We start from the raw sequence: 25,362 nt of genomic DNA, 5'->3' as shown, positions 1-25,362 counted from the left end.
TGTGTGTTCACAGCCATGTATACAGATGTGAATATGTATTAACCATGTATATTTCATAGAAATCTTCAGCACTGGGAGACAAGGCTGCACAGGGTTAGTTATATATTATATAATATATATTATATATTATATAATATATATTATATATTATATATTATTATATTAATATTATATATATTAATATATATTATATAATATATATTATATATTATATATTATATATATTATATTATATATAATCTATTATAGTATATATAAATATATTATATAAATATCTATAATATTATATACTATATATAATATAATATATTATATATTATTAATATATATAATTATATTAATAATATATATAATATATACATATATATAATATATATAATATAATATATAATATATAATCTCTCCTATATATACTATCACTCTATCATCTATATAATATCTATCATTATATATAATAATATATAAATAGAATAATGATAATATATAATATATTTATAATATATCTCTCCTATATATACTTCTATCTAATCTACTATATACTCTCGATACTCTCCTCTATCCTATATATCTATTATCTACTCATATTCTATATTCTCTTCTCTATATTATCTTCTTCTCTTCTCGATATACTCTTCCTCTTCTCTTACGTATCATTCTCTCTCTTATATTTATCTCTTACTCCATAGTTACATAATAGCTCTATGTGCTTCCATGTAAATGTTCTGTAGTCTATTCTGAAGTTTATGTTCTTATTGTAAGCACAGAGAGCTACTGAGAAACATGTCAAAATGTGTGAGCAGGGGGGTGTGTTCACGTACACGTGTGTGTGTGTGTGTGTGTGTGTGTGTGTTTGTGTGTGTTTGTGGTGTGTGTGTGTGTGTGTGTGTGTGTGTGTGTGTGTGTGTGTGTGTGTGGTGGTCCTACCTCTCTGTTTCTGGATCCAGCAGATTTTAGAGTCGTCTCTGAACATGGCAAGAGATCTTTCCTGGTTCACTAAATCCTTATCTGACCTGCAACACATAACCATGTTCTTTAACGTACATGCTACTGTTGTGGGTGAGAAAGTTTATTCATTTACATTTGTATGTTTCAGTACACATAATTCTCTTTTCTGATGGAATCCTTGCACACCAAAGATCTTTGTTGCGATGGTAGGAGGAGATTCACATTCTTCAGTATAATGGATCACTTACTTAGAGAAGGGCAGCTTGCGTCTGGGTGGGGAGAACACAGTGTTGGGGGATTTCTCCACCATGTTCACGATCACAGTCTGGGCTGAGCTCTTTTTCTGAGCTTTCGGTGGTTTGGTGTCCAGGACCGGGCTCGGCGCCTGCTGTGCGGGCCGGATCGCCTTCCTCTCCGGCTGCCTGGGGAGGACAGCGGGAACGCTGGGCTCCAGGACGATCTTGATGTCCACCTCCGAGGAGCAAATCCCCGATTCTGGACTTGATGGCGGGACCTCAGAAGATCTTTCCGCCCCACATACATCACTCTCAGCCTGGGCGACAACCCCAGGCGGCTGCTCCGTCTCTGATACTACCTCCAAGCAGGGGGTCATTTGGGATTCGGGTGCTGCTCCTGTTTCAGAAGCTCCTTCTAGGGTTTGGGCTGCCAGCAGCTCCCCCTCCTCCACTGGGCTCTCCTTCTGCATGCTGATCAACACCACCACAGGCCTCCGAGACGTGGACTCTCCTTCTCTCTCCGGAGGGTTTGGCGGGGCTTTCGAATTTTGGTTCATGAACCGGACTTTGGTCAGAAGCAATATAAAACGTCGCCCTGGGACCCTCAGGCCTCGTTTGGCGGCTCCGTCTTCTCATTGAAGTTTGAATCTCTCAGCCCCTCGTGCAGCTGGAGATCCAGTGCTTGGGAATGTGCAGTCGAGCCTTCGGTCTCCATGTCTTCCACATTGAGCAGCTCAAAACTTTCATGACTGGCAGGAGATCCCCGGGGGGAAGGTCTGCGAGGGTCTTCCAGCTGACAGGTGCTGCTGTCTGGAGCGGACTCCTCTTGCACGCTGGTGGTTCGGACCTTGAGAAGCTCTAAGCTGAACTGAGCCTGCTCCAGCTCTCTCATCCGTCGGCTCTTTCGTTTTGACCGGTTCTTATGGCTCGTCTCATCGGTGCTCCGACTCCGCTCGGAGTCCTCTTCTTTCTCCATCTCTCCCACGTCTAACCGAACAGGTACTAGTTCTACAGAAACGTCCGGGTCATAGCCTTCCTGTACGCACGAGGGGAGGTCCTCCATGGCTCCTGCATCCATCTCTGCTGCCGGACTCTCTTGTCTTTCATGCTGCTCCTTCACTTCTCTGAACCTAAAGACATCATCAGTGAATAATGCAAAAGTGTAATTAACAACAGTCTCTTAGAAAACTGAATATAATACACACTTTCAGCTTGCAATAACATATAAAATCCCCATGCAAGTAGTCGTGTGATGCATTATTAAAACTTAAACTACAATGTTTGCATTGCAATATTTTAGATTTAGATTTTGATGAGTGATGAAGGTTTATGATAAACTCAGAAACACAACATTTAACCTGATTTTCAGCCTTTATTACAACATCCTTCACCTGAGCCGAGCCAGGTGTCCCCTGCCCATCGCCTGCAGCTGCGTCACGCTCCTGTACGTCTGACAGTAGCGGCTCCGCTCCCTGAATCCTCTCCAGGCTGTTTGAATCGTTACCGCTGCCAGAGATCTGCGACGACGGCAGTTTCTCCAGCTCCTCTGGATGACGACGGCAGAGTCCCGCCACTGCAGGAACCTCCGGCGCTCCCTGTAGCTCCTCCAGGCCGCCTGCACACACACCGCCGCCTCCTCCTCCTCCTCAGAGTCCATGGTGGACTGTTTGAGGAGGCAGCTTCTCCACCATCGCTGCAGAAACAGAAAGGGAAGATGTGTTTTGATTTAATGGAAGTGGAAATGCAGGATGCTCGTAGATAAAAATGCTCTTTATCTTATTTCAACGAAAGATTTGGACAAAAACATCTTTTTACGGATTTACCCCTTTAAGTTTGATGTACTTTAACAGAAATATTGATCTTTTTTGAAAAAAAAAAAAGTTTTAATCCCCCTTTCTGACTAAACACACCTCACTAACTGCTGGGGGGCCCTGAAAACTTTCTTTTAGGTGAGTTTGTGGACAGTGTCCTGAATGCAACGTTTTCTTCCTCCGGCAACACTTTCAACGTTTGCCTTCTCTGATTCCCCGACTCTCTTTCTGTCTCTCCTCAGAGAGGCGACAGTACGGCTCTGTAGTCTATTAACATATTTGATCTTTTGCTTCTCAAAGTGTGAATAAAAATACTTTTTGTTCCTATTTACAAGCTCGACTTGATTTGCATTTTGTAGCCGTGGACTACACCTGTACGTCTCTGCAGCAAGGGGAGCAGCTCAACTCCTGCAGGTCAGCAAACAACAAGTTATTGAAGTTACTCTTTAATACGTTTATAATCAAGTTATAATGTTCGGACTTGTTACAAATGGTGGAAATCTAATTTTGGAATGAAAGCTAATCCCTCAAGAAGACAAATATAGACTTATTATTACAGCGGCTGAGTAATGTGGGAACATTAATGTGCATCAACTCTAATCAGGAGGCTACATTCAGAGAACATATCTGAAGTAAACACGATTAATCACTTAATGCCTGAACAGTCTAAGTATTCCTAAATGGACGACGGAAAGTTCTCCTGAAATGTTGGGAGGAAGAAACTTGTGCGGGATCGTTAAAGAGATTCATGAAGCACTTACAGAAATCCTTTTGAAGCTAATCATAATTTAGATTGTGTCTGAACTGCATGAACGATCCACAGGAACAGGGATGTGGAATCGCTGAACCTCTTCTTCCCACCACATCATCTCACCTGGATGACGAAGGCAGCTCTCCTCATGTCGACGAAGTGCTTCCTCTCCAGGACGGCCCTGAAGCGGCGCTGCAGCGTGACGATGCGCCGCAGGACTTCCTGGTGGAGGAGAGTCTGAAGACGCTGGCGCTCCGCCTCACGCAGGAACACCTACATCACAGGAACATTTTTAAATCAGCACCGCAACAGATCGGATGGGACACCGAAGATGACCTGGCTTTCAGAATGCGTACCATCGTGTTGCCCACTTGATACCCGGCAGGTGGCAGGTGGATCCTTCTGAAGAACTCCCGGATGCCTGACTTGGTCGGGCTCGTGCCTCGAGGCAGCAGCACGTGAAAGTGACGCACAAAGTCCTGCAACATGGTCGCTTAGTGTTAACCTGAGTGTACCATCTCATTAAAGTAAAAGACAGTATAATAACTGCAAATCTTCACATCCAGCCGTATTTGTGGGGTAAAAAATGCTAACTAACCGCCCAATGCTACAAATAAACAACATTGTAACACGGCATGAACTATAGATCAGCTGTCGGATGTTCGCAGGAGAGGAGTACCTGGAAGGTGTACTTGATGCTGTATCCTGACTGTCGGATCCGGACGGTTTCCAGCATGCCTGTGTATCTGAGCTGTCGGAGCACCAGGCTGTCATTGAAACGCAACGGCAGCTGACGGACGCGGAGAGAAGGGAGAGGGTTAACAACATGAATCAGCTGTCAGTCATTAAGAAAAGCTGCGACTCCTCTGCAGCAGCAGAGCTCACCTTCTCGCCGTTTGAGCGAATACACTTGACGAAGTACGGCTCCGATTGATCGAGAGTCTCCATCAGTTTATTGAGAGACGCCTGCAACACAAAGCAGTGACATCACAGCCTCATTAGATGTGGACAGAAACTAAGTACATTTAATGAAGTATTATTATTATTATTACTTTGCATATTCAGATTATAAATACAAAATATTGACAGCAAATATATTGTATTATTATAGATTAAGATGCACAGCAGTATATAAAGTAATTACAATTAGCTCCACCTTTACCAGCTGCAACATTAAACTGATACGTACAACAGGGATTATAATATGAAATATATTATATACACCATCCTGCATAACAAGTACATTTACTTTTGGTACTTGGTTTATTTTGAAGCTAATATTTTTACTTAAATAACATTTTGAATGTAGGAATTTAACTTGTATTTTCATACTTTTTACTCAAGTAAAAGATCTGAATACTTCTTCCATCAAAAGGGAAAAATACCACTTTTATGAAACAATATGACAATTTATTAACATATCTTTATTTCCAGTTCAGTATAGCAACGTGTTAACAGCTAATATGCTCATTTATTCAGGCCACAACATGTGTTATATAAAAAATATCTGTAACTTAAACTTTCTTGTACACTTTCATGCCTGCTTATAATAATTATTTATTATCATTATTAGTCTGTTGCTGCTGAGTCACAACTGTTGCTGTAATTCACTGATCGTCCAGCAGGGGGCGACAGCAGCACTGACCTGGAACTGAGCACTGATGCTGGGCGGTTTCTTCTTCTTGTGCAGGTGAAGCAGAGACTTGGTGATGCGGTCATGGAGCGTCACGCTGCTCAGGTAACGCAGAGATTTCACGTCCAACAAGTGCTGCATTCACAAAGCAGATCATATAAGATGCAGAGTCTGTACCATGACAGCTGATGAAGACTTCTTTCATGCTGAAGATCATGCTTCCCTGTTTGTGTCTTACCTTGGGAAGGCTCGGCTTGCTTTTGATGTTTTTGTTCCTCCTACAGGTGTAAAAATATATTAAAATATTAATTCAGGGTGTGACAGAAAGAGTAAGTACATTCATTAAGTTGGGTTATTTATCTGCAGACACTGGCTACTACAATACCCACAATGCAACTGGATAGTATTTTTCCCTAGTTCTTCCTGGATTGGCTCAGAAAACTGCTTTTGGGCGTGCAAGTAAATAATGTGTGTGTGTGTGTGTGTGTGTGTGTGTGTGTGTGTGTGTGTGTGTGTGTGTGTGTGACTCACAGTAGGATGCCCTGAGCTCTTTCCAGGAGTTTGCTGCTGGTCGAGTTGAAGAAGATGCCGTCTTCTTCCAGGGCGGGACTTCCTGTCGAGGACAAACGACCAGACCTGGAGCTGCGACCGTTGCAGCCGACACCATAGCCCTCCCTACAGGGGGAGGGCAGGGGGGAGGAGGGGGAGAGACGGAGGGAGGGCAAGAAAGAGAGGGAGGGGTCTTCAGTTTGGTTTGCCAGCTATGCCATGCCATGCTTTTATTATAAATAAAAGGTATTAAAGATAACAACACATGGTGTTGCCATGCTTCTTTTCCACTGGTCAATACAAATAATGGCAAAATACATAGGAACAAAACACTTTAAAAAAATAAATATATAATATTAATTACAATTAATTAATTAAAAACAAAGTAATAATAATAAGAGAAATGATCAAAATGATACATTTGCTTGTATAACTTGTTCTTGCCTCCCTACATATTAAATAAAAACACAAGTTCTCTAACCAGCCTCCTCTTATCCATCCCGTGATTTGTCACTTTTTGTGAATGAAGGTTTTTCCAGGACGATAGCACACACTGAAGACACCCTGTTTTTAAGTATGTTTCCATATTCGAGCCCAGAGCTACATAATACATAAATAAAAGTGACTCAGTGTTGGGTCGTACTCACCAGCTGGCCTTCTCATTCAGGGCGTTAGTGCCTTGAAGATCTGACAGAGGTGTGCGGGGATTCTTCCTGGTGATACCTGGATTGCAGGAGAGGAGAGAAAGAGACATTCAGAGCTCACTGGAGATATCTACGACGTCCATCTCCCACCACAGCATGAAGATCACCATCACTCCACATCGCTCCCACCGTGTCCATACTGCGTTTTAATTTGTACAGAACCTTCACGCATATTATCCCAACCACCTTTATCTCTCGCTTATCTGGCTACTACTAAAGCTTCACGTTGCCTTCGTCTTAGACTGGCTTTACTTTCCCCCAGTTGGCCCAGAGGTGTGTGTGTGTGTGTGTGTGTGTGTGTGTGTGTTTCTGTGGTTTTGGCAGTGGGACATTAATACCGATGGAGACATTACATATGAAAACAAGCAGCTAATGAGCTGGGTGTTTCCACTTTATATTTGTGGTTTTCTCCTGTACAAGTTTAAACTCACTGCTTTTACTATGAAATGACTTATTTCACAGAAATGTGGAGATAGTGGAGGGAACTAAAGGAACAGTTCACACAGTTTGAGAAATACGCTTATGATATCTTTCTTATGTTACAGTAAACATGAAGCCATGGACAGCTGCTAGATGCAGGGTTTCAGATTACAACACGTTTAAGACCAAACAGAATGACATTTAATACCTATTTGTATTTTACTGTCAGAGGTATTAAGGATTAATCAAAATAAGTCCTAGAATGACTTTAAATACATGAATGTATTGACATGTTTAAACAATATAATAGTGATATATAACAGAGTTAGAGTGGAAAACCTGTACTTTGATTGTTCTCCAAGCCTTTTGATTATAGTTAAAACAAACAGTATTGATTTTCTATTTAAGATAATTCAAGGACTGTTCAAGGACCCACGGAGACCCTGTGGCTAGCTTAGCTTAGCACAATGACTGGAAACACATGGGTATACTTCATTTCCCATAATGCAACACGAGTGTCTTTCCATTAGAAACTCCAAACCTCATGGCCTCATCTATCAAACACCAGGATTTCCGTCAATAGTCTCTAAACCCAAGTCGAGATAACCCCCGAAGGCATCAACAGGGTTTTTTATTTTTATATTCCAGAGCCACAAACGACGTCATACAACTGTTTTTACAGGCTGCGCAGTACAAACCATGACTAGTGCACTGATACTGATGTGTAGAACCAGCGGAATTTCCCTTTAGTGGAAGAAACTCTGGGGAATTTCCTTGGGAAATCAATTCCAGTTAAATCCCACTGCATGAAAACAAAATTCACACACACACACACACGATGACACACTCAGCTCCACATGTACGAACAAATACGTAACACACACATCTGAAGCCAAATGTGCTACAAAGGAGGAGCAGAAGATCCGTCATTAAACGCTGCCGGTTCACATGATTCATTTGTCGGATCACTCGTGCGCGGGAATAAGTGTGTGTGGTGCGAGGTGAGGCCATCGGACCAGCGCTCACAATGACCTAGATGTCTGATTTCCAATATGTTATTAACAGCTGTAATAAAACCGGCTTAGTGAGGCTGAAAATCATAAGCGATCCATTATTCTCAACTTGAACACCGACGATTCTTTCAATACAGACCGGAATTAATTTGTTTGAGCGAAGTCGAGCTTCAGATTGGGATTTAAAAAATATTTTAATCTTTGACTCACCTCAGTTTAACAACAGGAATCTATTCCATTATAAAAAACATTAACAGGGAGCAGCAACTGTAATAAAAATGTTAATTTATACAATAAACACACATTATTAGTTTACCAAAGACATTGTTACTGCTGCTGTTATTTAATTTGAAGTCACACATACACACACATTGAGAAAAATCCCCAAACAAAACTTGTGAATTTCTAGTTTTGGATTAAAACTAATTATATTTTAAATGTATTTCAGTATCGCTGCCTTCTAACTTCTGAAAACAACCGATAGAAGAGTTGTTATTAAAACATTAAAGCACAAGAACTCGCGTGATCCGATACAACCCGAGCGTCTGGACGTGTTTGCCGTTACTTACTGTATTTCTCGTCTTTGCATCTTTGAAGGATCTCGAGGCTCCTCTGGTGAACCGGGTGATGAAGGAAACTGAAGCTGTCGACCGTTTTGACGACAGCGCAGGGGACTGCTGCGTCGTTCCCTGAAACAGAGACGAGAAGAGACAATGAAGCTTCTCCACTTTAGAATATGTTACATAAAAAGAATACTAAACGAGGGACGAAACAAAACAAAAGGAGGACGAGGAAGATAAGACTTAGAGAGCGAAAGAACAAAGACAACCTGCTTCCCAGTTTGTGACAGAAGACTACAGAAGAAGATTAAAACATCTATTCTTCCTCTTCATCATCATCAACAACAGAAGCACGCACGGCTTTCTTTACGGTAATGCTTTACAGAATGTTGCAAGTGTTGGGCGATGAAGTTAAGATCATCTATGAGGATGTAAACCGTTTCCTCACCGGTCTTTTTGTGGGTGTGTCTGCGGCCGGCCTCCCTGAACGCCACCAGGGCTCTGAAGTACGCTCGCAGCACGGCCCAGCGGAAGGTCGCCACGGGGTCGATTCCCATCAGGCTGCAGATGAAAGCGTTCTTGCTGCTCTTGAGCAAGGCCACGATGTCGGGACGCATGTGGTCGGTGTTCTTCTCCCTGAAGTCCTGAATGAAGGAAAGACACATGTGCATCCACTCAAGCGTCGGTTTGTGTCATCATAACTAAACACAGACGATCAGAAACACCGTCTTCATCTTCCTCTTCCTCTTCTCTCAGCAAAAGAGCTAATTTATCAGTTCAACGTCAAAAACAGGAGCTGAAAGAATTGTAGAAATGTTATTTAGGTGTTACATCGTGTCACTGCCGTTACTCTAAGAGTGAGAAGAGAAGATCGATAGCTTCCCACGCTCGTATCTTAGCTTAGCATAAAGACCGGAAATAGCTAGCCTGGCTCCAAGGTTAACAACAGCACCTTTCAGACCCTTTAAAGCTCACTAATTAACACTTTATATCTTTAATCTGTGCAAAAACTAAATGTAAAAATGACATGCCGTGGTTTATAGGAGTCGGGGGACTATTTTGGACGGGAGACAGATTTCAGACAGAGCCATGCTAGCAGTTTCCCTTTGTTTCCAGGCTTTGTGCTAAGCTAAGCTAAGCTAAGCTAAGCAGCTAGCTCCAGCTACATATTTTACAGACAGACATGAGAGTGTTATCGATCTTCTCATCTCATGGAGACGGGCAGAACAGTTATACAAACTGGAACTACATCTTTAATGTCATTTTCAGCACACCTTTCACTTCTTCGCATTAAATACGAGACGCAGAAACACAAAGTTCACCAGCGTTTCGTCTTCTTCTTCTCGTGTGTTTGTGAGCTGTGCTGTGATAACAGACCTCTGAACTAAGAACCCTTCAACACATTCTCTGTCTCCTTATGATTCAAGTCAGCTGTGCGGTCACCCCCCCCTCCCCGAGCCAACGCCAGACTCATTTCACGACTCTGGCTCTCGCTGCACATCTCACACCAAACAACTCGTTGGCTCCCAGCAGATACCTTTCCACATGCCCGATAACCAACTGTTATGGATTTATATTATACGTTCAAACAACAACACGCTCGGCACGTTCCAGCACATGTGCTTTTTATCAAAAACTCAGCTGGGATTTAGCCGATACAACAGAACAAATAGGTCTCTTCAGCTTTGAGTGAAGCTTCCTTCATCTGTTCTACCACACAGACATTTTAAGGATTAAGGAAAAGATCCAATCCGGATTTACAACACGCACCACACCAGCTTCACTTCTGGTAAAGGGGGCATTTTATATTCCTCCTCATTGTTAGAGTAACGACAGCTTTAATCATCACGCTGATGTACTGACGTGTAACACACCGGCAGCTTTGACTCTCCTGCACAGAGATCATAAAGTTTGACAAGCATCTGCAATTTTCTGAAGAAAGTTTTTCACAAAATTGCAGCTAGTTTTGTTCTTTATTCAGTCACTCAAAGGAAGATCAAATCACACATCAGTGGAAACAGTTCGGACACCCTGAGCTTGTCAAATCCCCAAACAACAAGTGTCCAAATCAGATGTAGGTTTGACCTCTGCAGGATGTCGAAGGTGTTCAAAGCAGGTAAGAATAATACGCATTAAAGCTTCTGCTTCAGTAAACACTGCTCTGCACCAGCTCAAAAATATCATTTTTAATTACTTATCCCACAATACTGTAGGATGCTTAATGTACAGTTTCAATACGATGCAAACACACGTATAGAAGAGCCCACACGCGGACACACCAGCATCTCACCTTCACTCCGTATTTGACTTTCCCAGCGTAGTGTCTGATGATGAAGGCCGACTCCATGACCGCGGGGAACTCGATGTAGCTGTTTCCTTCATGCTGACGCTTGAACTTGTCCAGTAAAGTCTGATTGGAAGCCTGAGGGAAACTAGAGGAAACAGGACGCAGGTTAAAAACATTTATCAGGAATATTCCCAAAGAAACAAAAACGGCTCAAGTAAAAAGGGGATCTATGATTACGCCCTCCATTTCTCAAGACTTAAGGAGAGGATACAATAACTTATAACTCACAAACGCAACGTAACCAAAGTCCAGCACTTCTATTGCACATTCTTCTTTGGTGTTTTCACCTTTGCATCATGGGCATTTCACCCATTTACTAGCAACCTAAACATAAAGGGATGTTTCACATCATCTAAAGCTCTCCACACACTGCTGGCTGAAGTGTATCCACATAGGTCTTAAAGCTTGATGCTGTTACTGTAGAAAATGAACCCCCACACTCGCCCCCTATCCTGCAGTAACCTAATCCACTTCTCCAGAGGCCCTGAAGCCCCGCGAGCTCCACTAACTGTGAATGATGAGATCTCTCTAAGCGTCTTTCTTTCTCTCTGTGTAATCATTTAGCATGAAGCTTCTTCCTGTGGCAGCACACATCCCAGGAGAGACCATGTCCCGCCTCATTTTTTCTTTAGAGACCCTCCTTTAACCATAATTCTCCAAATAGCGGTCCCCCCCCTCACACACACACACACATACACATACATACATACATACATATATATATATATATATATATATATATATATATATATATATATATATATATATATATATATATATATATATATATATATATATATATATTTCTATGCACCATTTGGTCCATTCTAGGCATTATTAGATCCAGATGAACCAGCTAGCCTCAGTGGCAAGTAAGATGACAGCTAACGTAGATAAATATGGCTGTGTGTGTACCGCCCGATGTGTTTTTATGCGAGGGGGGTCGGGAGGAGCGCTGGGTTTGATTTATGGAGGAGAAAGATGCAGAGGCAGAGTGCTGACCTGAAGGAGGAGAGCGTTTCACAACAGGGAACAGAGAGAGAAACGTGATCCAGAGATGCTGGCGGAGGAATAAGAATGTCTTTAAGCTCCGGTAGAAGCCTCAGTGTTGGTATCAATCAAGCTAATGAGGAAAAGTCCTGCACAGGGAGCCGTCTGTCTGCTCGCTGCACCAGCTTGTGCAGGCTGATATCAACAAAGCATTCTTCAATGAAATATGTTTTGCTTTCCACATAACTCAAGACAAGCTAGGGATAAATAAGGCAAGCAAGGCATTAGAAGCCTACACAAGAGGAAAAGACTTCACGCCTAAGCCTTTAGAAACAATACTCTCATAATGTTTGCTGCTTCTTGTTTGGATATCATTTGAAGTAGTGGAACATGTTTCCTGATAGTGGAGCGCAGCTAATTACGTGGAAAATCAGCCATTAGTTAAGATAAATAAACCAAACTGGTACCAGCGGATCAAAGAACTACACGTGATTTGCTATATTTTGGATTTGATGCGCCATGTCTGACATTCCTAAAGCTAAGAAATGATTACAGCTTTAAAAAGTATATTTTACTTCAGGATGCAATCACAGAACAAAGGTTGAGTGAGATTTAGTGACTACGGTGAGATGAGAATGATGGATCACATCTTCACAATAATTAATCAGAGCAGAACATCACGATGCCGGTCAAAAACCTCATTAGAATCTGCTTCAGATTCTTATTGGTCATCTGGACTTTTATAATCAATAACCACAAACTAACCAATTTCTTCAAATTACTTTTCGAATGAATCCCACTCCTCATGTTTCTTTTTGTCTAAATGAGTAAATTAAATGTAATGAACAAAGTAACCAGGTTATGAAATGGTCTGGAGATGGGATTACCCTCCACTATAACCATATCATCCATCCAGTTAGCACAAAGTTTAAATCATGTGGCTGCATCTGAAGTATGAACTGTAATTCAGCAGGTGGCGTACTTGCACTCCTCGTCCAGCAGGTGGAACAGCGCTGTGGGCTTCTTGCTGATGAGGTTGAGGCAGCCGCTGTTGTCGATGTACTCGATGTGGTGCCAGGTGATGCCCTCTGCCCTGTATTCCTCCTGCAGGGGGGGGGGGAAACACAGAGGGAGACATTGGGTCAGTAGAGTTAGAAGTTCTGTCAAAGCTGTTGTGTTGAGGTTAGCAGGCAACCTTTACCTGAGTAAGGATTGACTTCACACACACACACACACACACACACACACACGACGACAATAGTACAACTGTCATCTATTGTTTACACGGGAACAATCTGCTCTTGCTCTCAGGCACCTTGGCTACTATAACAAGAAGTAAAGTGTGGCTCACATGCGCCAAATGTATTACACGTGTGCACGCTCTCCACGGTGTAAAACCAAGAAGTAGGAGCAATGTTTTCACAGCACTAAAAACCTGAACCCCCTCAATGAAAACACCTGGCTGCTTGTTGGTTACTTCTATGTGACCCCAGAGGCCAATGACGACTGAAGTATACGAGCGCTGTCATTTCAATGCCCCTATGGGAGAAACCAGTGAGAGACACCAGTTACAATCCCACTGCCAGCCGGGAGGAACAGTGGGAGGGAAAGTGGAGGGGGAGGTACGAGGGTAGCGTTCTCCTCTCCCTGCAGGAACGCAAACAGTCGCAGGTCAAAGTGTGTCTTACTGTCTGACTGCTGGAAAAGAGCGTGCACGCTCTCACAGAAGAAAAGGAGAGTGTTTGCATCAGTTAGATCAATACCAGCGCTGATGGCAGCCCCCAGATGCTGCAGTGTTCTTCACCAGACGATTGAAAGAACAACGTGCCGCTAATGTTGCTGTCGTCGTTAGAGCTTTGCCAGATTAAGAGCAGTGGGATCGTTACAAACGAAAGGATTTATCCCTCTTGGAAGCACGAGTATGCTCAGAAACTCGTACGCCTGTTTATGTAATATCTCGTGTGCAACGCTGACAAACTGCACTCAACATGAATGCACTCAGATCATCTCACGGTATTTTACGTCGATGTTTCTTTAATATAAATGGAAATTTTGTGCTGATGGAGCAAAAGAAGAGAGAGACAAAGAGTCTCATCCTCGGTGCCGTGAAATACGCTTTCATGAAAACCAACACAGACGTCCAGATTTCCAATTTCCACTCGTTATCGTGGACCGAGTCGTCTTTGTGGGTAATTTGTGACCTTACGCTGGCGCAGGACGAAAGTAAACAGACCTCATGAACCACTTTTCAAAACAGTTGCAGGAGATTTACAGGAGAAAGGAAAGAGACTCCGAGTACGAAAACAAGGAGATAAAGTGCAAAACAATAAAATATATTAACTTCTACTCGCCAAAGAAAACAAGCGTGTTTTAAGACTCTTGTTGGTGGTCAATTCCAAAATCAAGAAACGGAGAAAGAAAAGCCAACAAATCATCAGAATGAACCGTAAATATTGACACCAAATTCCAATCCAGCCCGAATATGTCAAGATATCTTCTGTGATAGACTTACAGCTGCATCCTAAAGATGTCAGTGTGCGTCAAACTAAGTTGTTGTCCCCCCCGACATAACAGCCCTCTGATCACTTCCAGGTAAGACACTTCTTACAATCCGAGTCCACCTCAAGCATCCCGACCTTCAGGCAGCCACAGAACAACCAGCATGCACAGGAATGAAGCTGTGAATGTGACATGACGTACAAGTGTGTGTGTTTGTACCCTTTTGTATGCAACTATGAGAGCGTGCATGTATTTTTGAACTAGCGTGATGATAGTAAAAGGAAATATTTTGACAATTAGTTGGAGCCCAATAACTAAAACGAGAAAGGTATTCAAAGCTGGAAAATACTTCTACACATGCGACACGTCTGCCTTCTCCTTCTTTTCTAGGCTGCTGAATCACTGACGAGGCATTCAGAACATGTGGCATGTTTGGTTTCACTCAGAGGTTGCACCTTTGAGCCATAAAGAAGCTAAAAGTCACACGCGAGTGCTTGTGTTTAAACCTCATCAAGCCGAGCAGAGAACGCACTCAGTTCATCCGGATGACTTTGTTGTGTCTGCATGTGTTCACAGAACCCCCTCTTTTCCCAGACACACAGGTGAAGAGATGAACACACATACACACTCCTCTGGCATTTAATGACGCGCACACGTTGATGTAAACATCCCGGCGCTGCAGACGGCTGTTTAGTCACAGTTCCACTGAACGGCAGAATGTTTCCTCATGAAGTGCCAGACATGCCAGGTCTAGTCTTCACGTTTTCATTTGAACTGTGATCGCAGCAGCTGCTACTGTCCGTTTGTTTCAGTAATTATCAGCTGGTATCAGCTTCTCAAATTTCTTCATAATGGGCAGGTATTTAATAATGTACTATATTTTATTTATCACTTCATCCTCTCTAAACTCATAACTCTTGCTCCTCTGATGTGTGTGGGCTCCAGAGCGTCGCTGCGCGGCTGTTTTCACAGCAGGACAGATGCACCACTGGTGTACAATGAGAACGGCAAGTGAATGCAACTCTGGTCCAATGTGGAAAGAGCAGCAGTGCTCTGGACCCGGAGGGCAGACGAGTGGAGTTTACAGAGAATGGAGACATTAAATCAAAAACACTGCAGCAGATAGAGGTCTGACTTCTCTGAGCCAACAGAGGAGACAGCAGAGAATAACAACACGCGTCACATCTTCATCTGTTGTGTCAGCAAAGAGCACAAACATGAAGCCAGAGCTCGCCAGAAAACTGGAAGACCATAAATACAAAATACTGACACTTGTTTCTATTGAGGCTTTCTGTAAAATAGATTTAAGTACAACTTTGAGGTACTTTCACTACAATATCGAGGCAAATATTTTACTTATGTTGCAGATTCAGATTATTAATACAAAATATATTTAAGAAATAAATCATGATGCATTATTACAAGTGCTTTACCAGCTACAACAATAAAGTGATGCTTATAATCCAATACTATAACTCAATTCTTAAGGGACCATTACGCAAAATGAGTACTTTTACTTTAAGTACTTTAAGTATATTTTGATGCTAATACTTGTGTACATTATGAGTTTGCATACCGAGTACTTCTACACTGTGGTATCGATACTTTTACTTTAATAAAAATGAGGTGAACTGATCCTTAAAAGTGTCCACTGACTACAAATAATAATAAATAGAGAAAGACATGACAGATATTGGGACCCAGATGTAAAACATCTCCAAGCCAAAACCGATCTGCGATTAATAAAAGCTCGGAGACGTCCGGCCGTGCTGAACAAAGCAGCGAGCTCTGTTGCGGTCGATGAGGTCGCTCAGAATCTGCGGCCGTCGCTCCATCTATTAGTCCTCTCTGTGTTGGAGTTGCTTTCTCTCGGTCTCTTCTTTCTTTATATTTCTCCCTCTGCACCCTTCTCTCTTGTTATGACAGCAGAGGGTTTTTATTGAGCAGAGAGGAGGAACAGCGGTGCAATCATGAGAGCTGGAGACAAGAAGGAGACATGCTCGCTGTGTGGGCAATAAACTCTGAGTGACTCAACTTCGCTTTACCCATCTACGAAGAATTTACTGCCGCTGCTCAGTTTGAACATTAATATAATAAAGAGCACATTAAAAAGGTGCAAACTGGATGTTCCTATTAAACATCCTTACTTCTCCAGGAGCCTCCCTTTCTCTCAACCTGGCCACATGTTTATTATTTCTCTACGATATCTCAACATGACACTGTGTTTGCCTAAGGCGGTGGCAGTCATGTGTTTTCTTACTTTAATATACCGTCCTCACACAGAAAAGAAATTAAGCACCAATTGGCATGTTGAGTGTAAACACTGGATTCAAGAGTCACACGCACACACACACACACAAGCGCACACACACACACACACACACTGAGGGTTGAGGTTGCTGTGGTCCTATTAGCTTTGGCTGCTGTTCCCAAGGTAAACACACACGCTGCTGATAAGACCAACTGATTGGTTGGAGGGGAGTGAAGCCCGGAGGAAGGAGAAGAGGAAAATCCCCGATAGAAGATAACCTTTTAAAGTCAGAATGACGGACAAATAAAAAACAGCGGTTCACGCTTATACAATTAAAAAATGTTTTAATCAGATCGACACCTTCAGCTGGATGTACCTGTAGATACACACCACGACTGATGTGCGAGAACTGTGATTGGTGAACTTGTGTTTTCTCCAACTCATTTCTGATAGTTAAACGTGGAAGCGAAGATGAGAAAGTTGCTCCTCTTTAGTTAAACACATTTCTTTCTCCCCTCATGACGTAGAGGGTCGAGGGGACCTGTGGCGTGAACTGCACAACTTTATTTAAACAAAATCAGTAGAGATCTGGCAACCCTCGATCAGGAAGTTCTACCGACCTGCCTCCGAGCTCAGCGCCTCAACTGTCCTGTGAAAGGCAGAGAGCCAAAGCTCTGGAGGACCCCAGTGATTACAGGATAATAAACGTGAACGCTCCTGAAACAATATCGGGCACCGCTCTGTCCTGCGAGCGTCTCAGCGGCACTTTGACACTTATTAGTTGAACATAACACAGGAAAGAAACAACCTTCGAGCGAAAGGTTCAATCAAAACAGAGACAGCAGAGGAGGAACACCTGACCACCAACATTAAACAGTTTACACAACCTATAGGACTTTTATATGTTTGTTAAAATATATAGACAATTACATCGGGTTTCTATTGAGCATGATGCATTTTGGGAAAACTATAACTTGTATATTCGAGTCAAATCAAAGTCCGAGCCTTTCTATTTGTTTATTTCCTAAGTTTTATAATCAGTATTGTTTAGACTAATGGGACTGTAATTACAGTTCTATATTTTTATGAATGAATCATAAAATAACTTTACTACCTTAATCTAAGTAGCTGTGCTCAATTTCTGAGTATATATATTTTAAGTATTTTCTTAAAGCTTTGAAAGTTATTTTAGTTATTTATTTAATTTTCACTTTGTCCTTGTATGACCATCAGCTTCAGCAGCGGGAAATCTCAAATTAAATGGAAACCACAGAGTGCTTAATCATCAATTCTTCATTTACAGTAACACAACCTGTTTGCTAGCACATGTTACATCCTGCAGTGTGTGTGTGTGTGTGTGTGTGTGTGTGTGTGTGTGTGTGTGTGTGTGTGTGTGTGTAGACCCTGAGGGCTATCTGTCAGAAACAGATAACAGAATCATTAGAGCATCGACAGTCTATGATCTTCATCGAGGGTGAAGGGATGTTATTGCGCTCGTTTACTGAAACACTGCTCTTTTTCTTTCACTCTGTTCTCCTAATTCTGCCTTCAGCGATTGGCCCGCCCGCTACGTTGCCACGGCCAATCACAGCTCAGTACGACGGAGACGAGAGCCGACAGCTTCTGTGACACACTACCCGACTGATTGACTCATTATCTCCCTCACAATGCCTCTGTCGCTCTTTTCTTTCCCACTGCTCTCCCGCTTGCTCTATGGATACGAGTTGGAAAAAATAAATAAAACATGCACACTGAATATTAAGTGGCATGTGAATAAATGAGCATAATGACTGCATAATATAGCTGGTCAGGGATTAGTGGTTCAGTAATAGAGTGGGCGATAAAGTCTGTCAGCACAGCTGTTATTAAGAGGAGTGATGAAATGACTGAGGTCATTCAGAGGCAGAAATAAATCAAACTCAGTCAGAGAAGATGTAGAAAAAGCTCAAAGTTGACGGTGTTAGCAGCCGTCAGGAGACATGCACATGCAGTCCACTTCTTCTGGTCATTCAGCATTTTTTCCTCTGACTTCTCATTTTAATGGACGTGCGTGCTAACTTCACCTAGCTACATAATTACAGCTGCGTGCTGTAATGTCCGGGGGAACGTGGCTGTCATACAGTACGAGGGAATATTTAATTTGCTTGCATAAGTGAAAGGTTTGACACAGTCTGGTGCCACTGAGCTAAAGGAAAGACTACAGAGTTGTGTATTATAGTGTTTCTCCTCTTACAGCCATGTGTTATAAACAACCACGCCATGATTAGGATTGAAGGCAAAACGGGAAAATTGCAGTGCGTGAGACCACTTTCCTACTAAGAAGTTTCTTATATTCAGAGCTACAATAACCGTATATTATAGGGTTGACCCCTCAGAATGAAGATACCAGAGTATCGTTGAGGGTTGGTAAGGAGAGTTATCTACAGGCAGTGATTGTCAGGAAGAAAACTTTATGCAATATGGCAGGTTGAAAGGGCACAGTGGCCACAAAGAGAAGTCATTTTGAAGCCTTAATCACAAAGTACATAGCAGCGATGGAGTAAAGTTTAATTTTCTCATTGAAAAGCTAGAAAGACCAACTTCACTGATCATTTTCCATGATTGAACTCTGTCATATCCACTCAAACTTTCAGGGCCTGATTAGGTAGAATGGCCCAGTAATAAAGTATAATATATAGAAATATAGTACAATTATTTGTTATTGTAGTTTATTTTTGGAATACTTTTGGTAAAACTCTTATTAGTCTCTTATTTGTAATCACTATCCAACACTCTTCATTGCCTCCAGGCTAACTTCTCTCTTCAGCCTTTATAGAAAGTGTGTTTATTAAAGCAGAACATGCCACAGGTTGAGACTAAACAACTAAGATGTGTGAACACATGGACAGCATTACAAAAGCAGCTCCTCTCTCATAGTGTGTCAAACCGTACTGCGGTGCATTCAGAGCTCTCCAGTGAACATCACTGCCGTGAGTCCGGACTCTATTCATCTCTCCATCAGTTCACTCAATCAAAAGCATTTTTGAAGAATGTGTAACAGCAACAATAATGTGACGTCTGTCGGCACTATGGCAACAACACACACAGTAGAAGATCATGTGTGAATGTTTCAGTGTTGTTAACGTCGTCATAGAGGCAGTAAAACACAAAAAGGCAATGACGTGTTATCAGCAGCGGCAACAATAACCATCGTCTGGATGGCAAGAAATGGGCGAAATGGCCTCGAGAGGAGAGTAAAGTACAATAGAGTAAGAGTAGAGTAAGAGTAGAGTAGAGTAAGAGTACAGTAGAGTAAGAGTAGAGTAAGAGTACAGTAAGAGTAAGAGTAGAGTTGAGTAGAGTAGACTAAGAGTGGAGTAAGAGTAGAGTAAGAGTAGAGTAAGAGTACAGTAGGAGTACAGTAGAGTAAGAGTACAGTAGAGTAAGAGTAGAGTAAGAGTAAGAGTAGAGTAGAGTAAGAGTAGAGTAGACTAAGAGTGGAGTAAGAGTAGAGTAAGAGTAGAGTAAGAGTACAGTAGGAGTACAGTAGAGTAAGAGTAGAGTAAGAGTAGAGTAGAGTAGAGTAAGAGTAGAGTAGAGTAGAGTAAGAGTAAGAGTAGAGTAAGAGTAGAGTAGAGTAAGAGTAGAGTAGAGTAGAGTAGAGTAGAGTAGAGTAGAGTAAGAGTAGAGTAGAGTAAGAGTAGAGTAGAGTAGAGTAAGAGTAGAGTAGAGTAAGAGTAGTAGAGTAGAGTAAGAGTAGAGTAAGAGTAGAGTAGAGTAAGAGTAGAGTAAGAGTAGAGTAAGAGTAGAGTAAGAGTAGAGTAGAGTAAGAGTAGAGTAAGAGTAGAGTAAGAGTAGAGTAAGAGTAGAGTAAGAGTAGAGTAAGGAGTAGAGTAGAGTAAGAGTCGAGTAAGAGTAGAGTAAGAGTAGAGTAGAGTAGAGTAGAGTAAGAGTAGAGTAGAGTAGAGTAAGAGTAGAGTAGAGTAAGAGTAGAGTAGAGTAAGAGTAAGAGTAGAGTAGAGTAAGAGTAGAGTAGAGTAGAGTAGTAGAGTAAGAGTAGAGTAGAGTAAGAGTAAGAGTAGAGTAGAGTAGAGTATAGTAGAGTAGAGTAAGAGTAGAGTAAGAGTAGAGTAGCGTAGAAGTAGAGTAGCGTAGAGTAGAGTAAGAGTAGAGTAAGAGTAGAGTAGAGTAGAGTAGAGTAAGAGTAGAGTAAGAGTAGAGTAAGAGTAAGAGTAGAGTAGAGTAAGAGTAGAGTAGAGTAGAGTAAGAGTAGAGTATTAAGAGTAGATTACGAGTAAGAGTAAGAGTAGAGTAGAGTAGATAGAGTAGAGTAGAGTAGAGTAAGGTAGAGTAGAGTAAGAGTAAGAGTAGAGTAAGAGTAGAGTAGAGTAAGAGTAGAGTAGAGTAGAGTAAGAGTAGAGTAAGAGTAGAGTAGAGTAGAGTAAGAGTAGAGTAGAGTAGAGTAAGAGTAGAGTAGAGTAGAGTAAGAGTAGAGTAGAGTAGGTAGAGTAGAGTAAGAGTAGAGTAGAGTAGAGTAGAGTAGAGTAGAGTAAGAGTAGAGTAAGAGTAGAGTAGAGTAGAGTAAGAGTAAGAGTAGAGTAGAGTAGAGTAGAGTAAGAGTAGAGTAGAGTAGAGTAGAGTAAGAGTAGAGTAGAGTAAGAGTAGAGTAAGAGTAGAGTAAGAGTAGAGTAGAGTAGAGTAGAGTAGAGTAGAGTAGAGTAGAGTAAGAGTAGAGTAGAGTAAGAGTAGAGTAGAGTAAGAGTAGAGTAGAGTAGAGTAGAGTAGAGTAGAGTAGAGTAGAGTAAGAGTAGAGTAGAGTAGAGTAAGAGTAGAGTAGAGTAGAGTAGAGTAGAGTAGAGTAGAGTAAGAGTAGAGTAAGAGTAGAGTAGAGTAGAGTAAGAGTAGAGTAAGAGTAGAGTAGAGTAAGGTAGTAGAGTAGAGTAGAGTAAGAGTAGAGTAGAGTAAGAGTAGAGTAAGAGTAGAGTAAGAGTACAGTAGAGTAAGACTAGAGTAAGAGTACAGTAGAGTAAGAGTAGAGTAAGAGTAGAGTAAGAGTAGAGTAAGAGTAGAGTAGAGTAAGAGTACAGTAGAGTAAGAGTAGAGTAAGAGTAGAGTAAGAGTAGAGGTAGAGTAGAGTAAGAGTACAGTAGAGTAAGAGTACAGTACAGTAGAGTAAGAGTAGAGTAAGAGTACAGTAGAGTAAGAGTACAGTATAGTAAGAGTAGAGTAAGAGTAGAGTAAGAGTAAGAGTAGAGTAAGAGTAGAGTAAGAGTAAGACTAGAGTAAGAGTACAGTATAGTAAGAGTAGAGTAAGAGTAGAGTAAGAGTAGAGTAAGAGTACAGTAGAAGTAAGAGTAGAGTAAGAGTAGAGTAAGAGTACAGTAGAGTAAGAGTAGAGTAGAGTAAGAGTACAGTATAGTAAGAGTAGAGTAAGAGTAGAGTAAGAGTAGAGTAAGAGTACAGTAGAGTAAGAGTAGAGTAAGAGTACAGTAGAGTAAGAGTAGAGTAGAGTAAGAGTACAGTAGAGTAAGAGTAGAGTAGAGTAGAGTAAGAGTAGAGTAAGAGTACAGTAGAGTAAGAGTACAGTAGAGTAAGAGTAGAGTAAGAGTACAGTAGAGTAAGACTAGAGTAAGAGTAGATAATAACACTCTACCTGCTCTAATTTGAAGATGTGTTGGTTGAAGTAGTGCTGCAGTCGCTCGTTGGCGAAGTTGATGCAGAACTGTTCAAAGCTGTTGTTCTCATAATCCTCAAAGCCAAAGATGTCCAGAACTCCTATCGACAGAATCTGGTGGAAAAGAAAGACAGCTCAGATTTACACATTTATAGGATCAGGATATGAAAAAAACATCCTCTAGCAACAGTGTAACATCAGTAAAGATTCTTAATTATTTAGAAATATTTGTATTGTCTTTCTTTGTTATACCTCATTCTTTGCAGCTCCGGTAACCCAGTTGCCCCCTGGGTGTCAATAAGATTCATGACATCATATATCTTTTACATGCACCATCTGACGGAGGCGGCCTTTAATTATGAAATGGACTGTGAAAGCTATTTCCAATTACATTTTATTTAGCAGTATTTTATTTCTCTCTGAAAGGCCAAATTGCTTTAAAACATACAAGAGCACACACATAAATACACTCTTATCTGTACACAAGAACAGAACAACGACCTTGACAGAAAGTGCAACCTCATCGACCCCCTGACAGCACCGAGAGAGGACAAACACACACACAAACACAGATGATGTCAGTGCCAAGGGAGACACACACACACACAGACACAGTAGAGGGCCGCAGGGGGTAAACTGAGCTGAGGGGAACTTGATGCCATCTGCCCAAATGTTCTTGGCGCACACACACACACACACACACACACACACACACACACACACACACACACACACACACACACACACACACACACACACACACACACACACACACACACACACACACACACACACACACACACACACAGTTTTCTAATCCTTTAGATGCCCCCACAGGGTTTGACTTGCCAGCTGCCACTCCAACACACACACACACACACACACATGTATACACACAGACACAGTGGAATTTTCATATCACACCACTCCCTGCCTCTGGGAGTGGAGGAAGCCAGAGAGCAGGGTATCACGTCTTGACAGACAGACAGACAGACAGCAGAAGGATGGAGAGCATGAGTCAGACAACAGAACAAAAGGAGGACGTGGACGAAGGGGTGTATGTTAGGAGGTAAATATTGCACATTTTGGAAAGTCTTTCAATATTGGTTGACATATACCAGTGTTGGCGATTACAGGGATATAAAAAATTAAATTAAAATACATGATACTGTCGTGTAAATAATCCAGCGTCTCTTAAATTACTTCAGTTTCTTTTTCCGTTCTCGTTTTGTCTCCCTCCCCAACCGACCCACACACATATGAGTGTAATTCACCTTCCAAAAAAGAAATTCACATCAAAAGTTGAAGATGAAAAGATGAATGTGACTGATGGCATTATTATTATTATTTTATATAGATATTGCTATAGTAGCGTTATTGTGAGTTATTTTGTCCTTGATAATCATGCAGTGAAAATGTGATATCGTGATAACTTAACCCCATCGGCTCTCAAAGGGCCCCCACTGTTCCAGACATTTCTCTAAAACCGATGGATTTGGCTGAGTCCTTAACGCAGCAGGTTTGAATCTGCCTGTTGCTGCAGGTCATCCCCTTTACACTCTATCTAACCCATCTAATACAGGCAAAAAAAGCCAGAAATTAATGGCTAAAAAAGATAAGAATGCTGAATCTTTTGAATAATAACGTGTTTTGTTTTTAAATATTATATACTTAAAATGTTCACCTTCCTTTACAGCGTTATTAAAACACTATTTCTTATATTTTTGGTCCTTAACTGTTTAAAACTGTGTAGTACAGCTGTGCATGTTGCTAGAAACCTTTTTCTTTTGCTAATTTCTTGTATTGTATAACATTTAAAGTATATAAATAAATGTGTATATAAACTTCATCTCCATCAGAATAATGTCATTCATTTTAAATGTTGACCTGTCATAGCAGGAAAGACACAGGTGTAATCAATCAGGGAGCGCAGATACACAGTACAGTAGTAAATATATAAAGTATTAACTTCATTATTTACACCTGTGGTTTATTCTGTAATACACTTATATTATCTTACATTTTTTTGATATACTGCACATTGATATTTTTGTTTTGTTTTATTATACGTAGTTTTAAAGTGCATTTGTTTCTATGTTGTGAGCACTGTGTACGTTGAATTTAACTATTACACACATCTTCTGAACAGTGTGTGTGTGTGTGTGTGTGTGCGCGTGTGTGTGCGTGTGTGTGTGTGTGTGTGTGTGTGAATCTTTTCATTCCTACCTTTGAACTGTCCTCCAGGTCCTTGTTGTTTAGCAGAGCATGGTTGGTCCTGAACACAATCCAGTCAAACAGCGCGCTGTACAGGGACTTGGCCATGGAGTCCCTCACCGTGCCTGCCTACACACACACACACACACACACACACACACACACACACACACACACACACACACACACACACACACACACACCGTTTCAGTTTCATCCTAATCAGAAACTTATGGATTTCTAAATCTGGAACAGGAGCCAATACTTTTATATGACTCTCCCTCTCAGCTTTACTGAAGTGCAGTATTTTCATTTCCCAGTGGTGGCAGTCTTGCTGTGGTGGCCAGCAAGTGGTAAATGAATACAGAGGGAACACTTATGCAACCAGTAAAACATTTCCTTTCTTTTGTTAACCTATTCTTTGACTTTGTGTTGTTTCTCTTTTTCTTCAACGGCGTAACGCAAAGTCCCTCTGCAGCATGGCCACTGTATGACAGAAACCTGCCAACTTTATTGTTCCCTGTCTTCTCTCTGGAACTGGATCAGTGTCATATTAAACATGTGAAATGAGCCGAGAAGAGGTCTAATGAACTGCTCTCACAGGGAGTAGCTGAGTCATCTGTTGGGACTCACTGAGGGAACGAAAAGATCCAGAAACCTCAAGGAGAAGCAGAGCTGGTTTAGAGATGCTGTGGTGAACAATAAATCGATTGATAGTGTTTTGAATCAAATGACACTGTCAATTATTTGAACAGGGGCACTATAGATTCTAGTTTTGCAGAATTG

At 41.5% G+C, this 25,362-nt stretch overlaps 1 protein-coding gene across 1 annotated transcript in view; it reads right to left on the bottom strand.

Moving 5' to 3' along the window:
• LOC115009616 (unconventional myosin-IXa-like) overlaps positions 1-25,362 on the bottom strand; it is a 111,399-nt gene that overhangs the window by 14,632 nt on the left and 71,405 nt on the right. Inside the window, 20 exon segments of the mRNA XM_029433747.1 lie at positions 925-951; positions 953-1,010; positions 1,194-1,693; positions 1,695-1,787; positions 1,789-2,311; positions 2,573-2,874; positions 3,867-4,016; positions 4,100-4,222; positions 4,423-4,533; positions 4,629-4,709; positions 5,389-5,511; positions 5,615-5,654; positions 5,908-6,051; positions 6,573-6,648; positions 8,632-8,751; positions 9,071-9,266; positions 10,913-11,054; positions 12,942-13,063; positions 22,342-22,476; positions 24,589-24,705. Of these exon segments, the coding sequence (XP_029289607.1) occupies positions 925-951; positions 953-1,010; positions 1,194-1,693; positions 1,695-1,787; positions 1,789-2,311; positions 2,573-2,874; positions 3,867-4,016; positions 4,100-4,222; positions 4,423-4,533; positions 4,629-4,709; positions 5,389-5,511; positions 5,615-5,654; positions 5,908-6,051; positions 6,573-6,648; positions 8,632-8,751; positions 9,071-9,266; positions 10,913-11,054; positions 12,942-13,063; positions 22,342-22,476; positions 24,589-24,705 (3,183 nt within the window).

This window comes from Cottoperca gobio, chromosome 6, assembly GCF_900634415.1.
Source record: "Cottoperca gobio chromosome 6, fCotGob3.1, whole genome shotgun sequence".
NCBI classification, from domain to species: Eukaryota; Metazoa; Chordata; class Actinopteri; order Perciformes; family Bovichtidae; genus Cottoperca; species Cottoperca gobio.
This window is presented reverse-complemented; position numbering and strand designations above follow the sequence as displayed.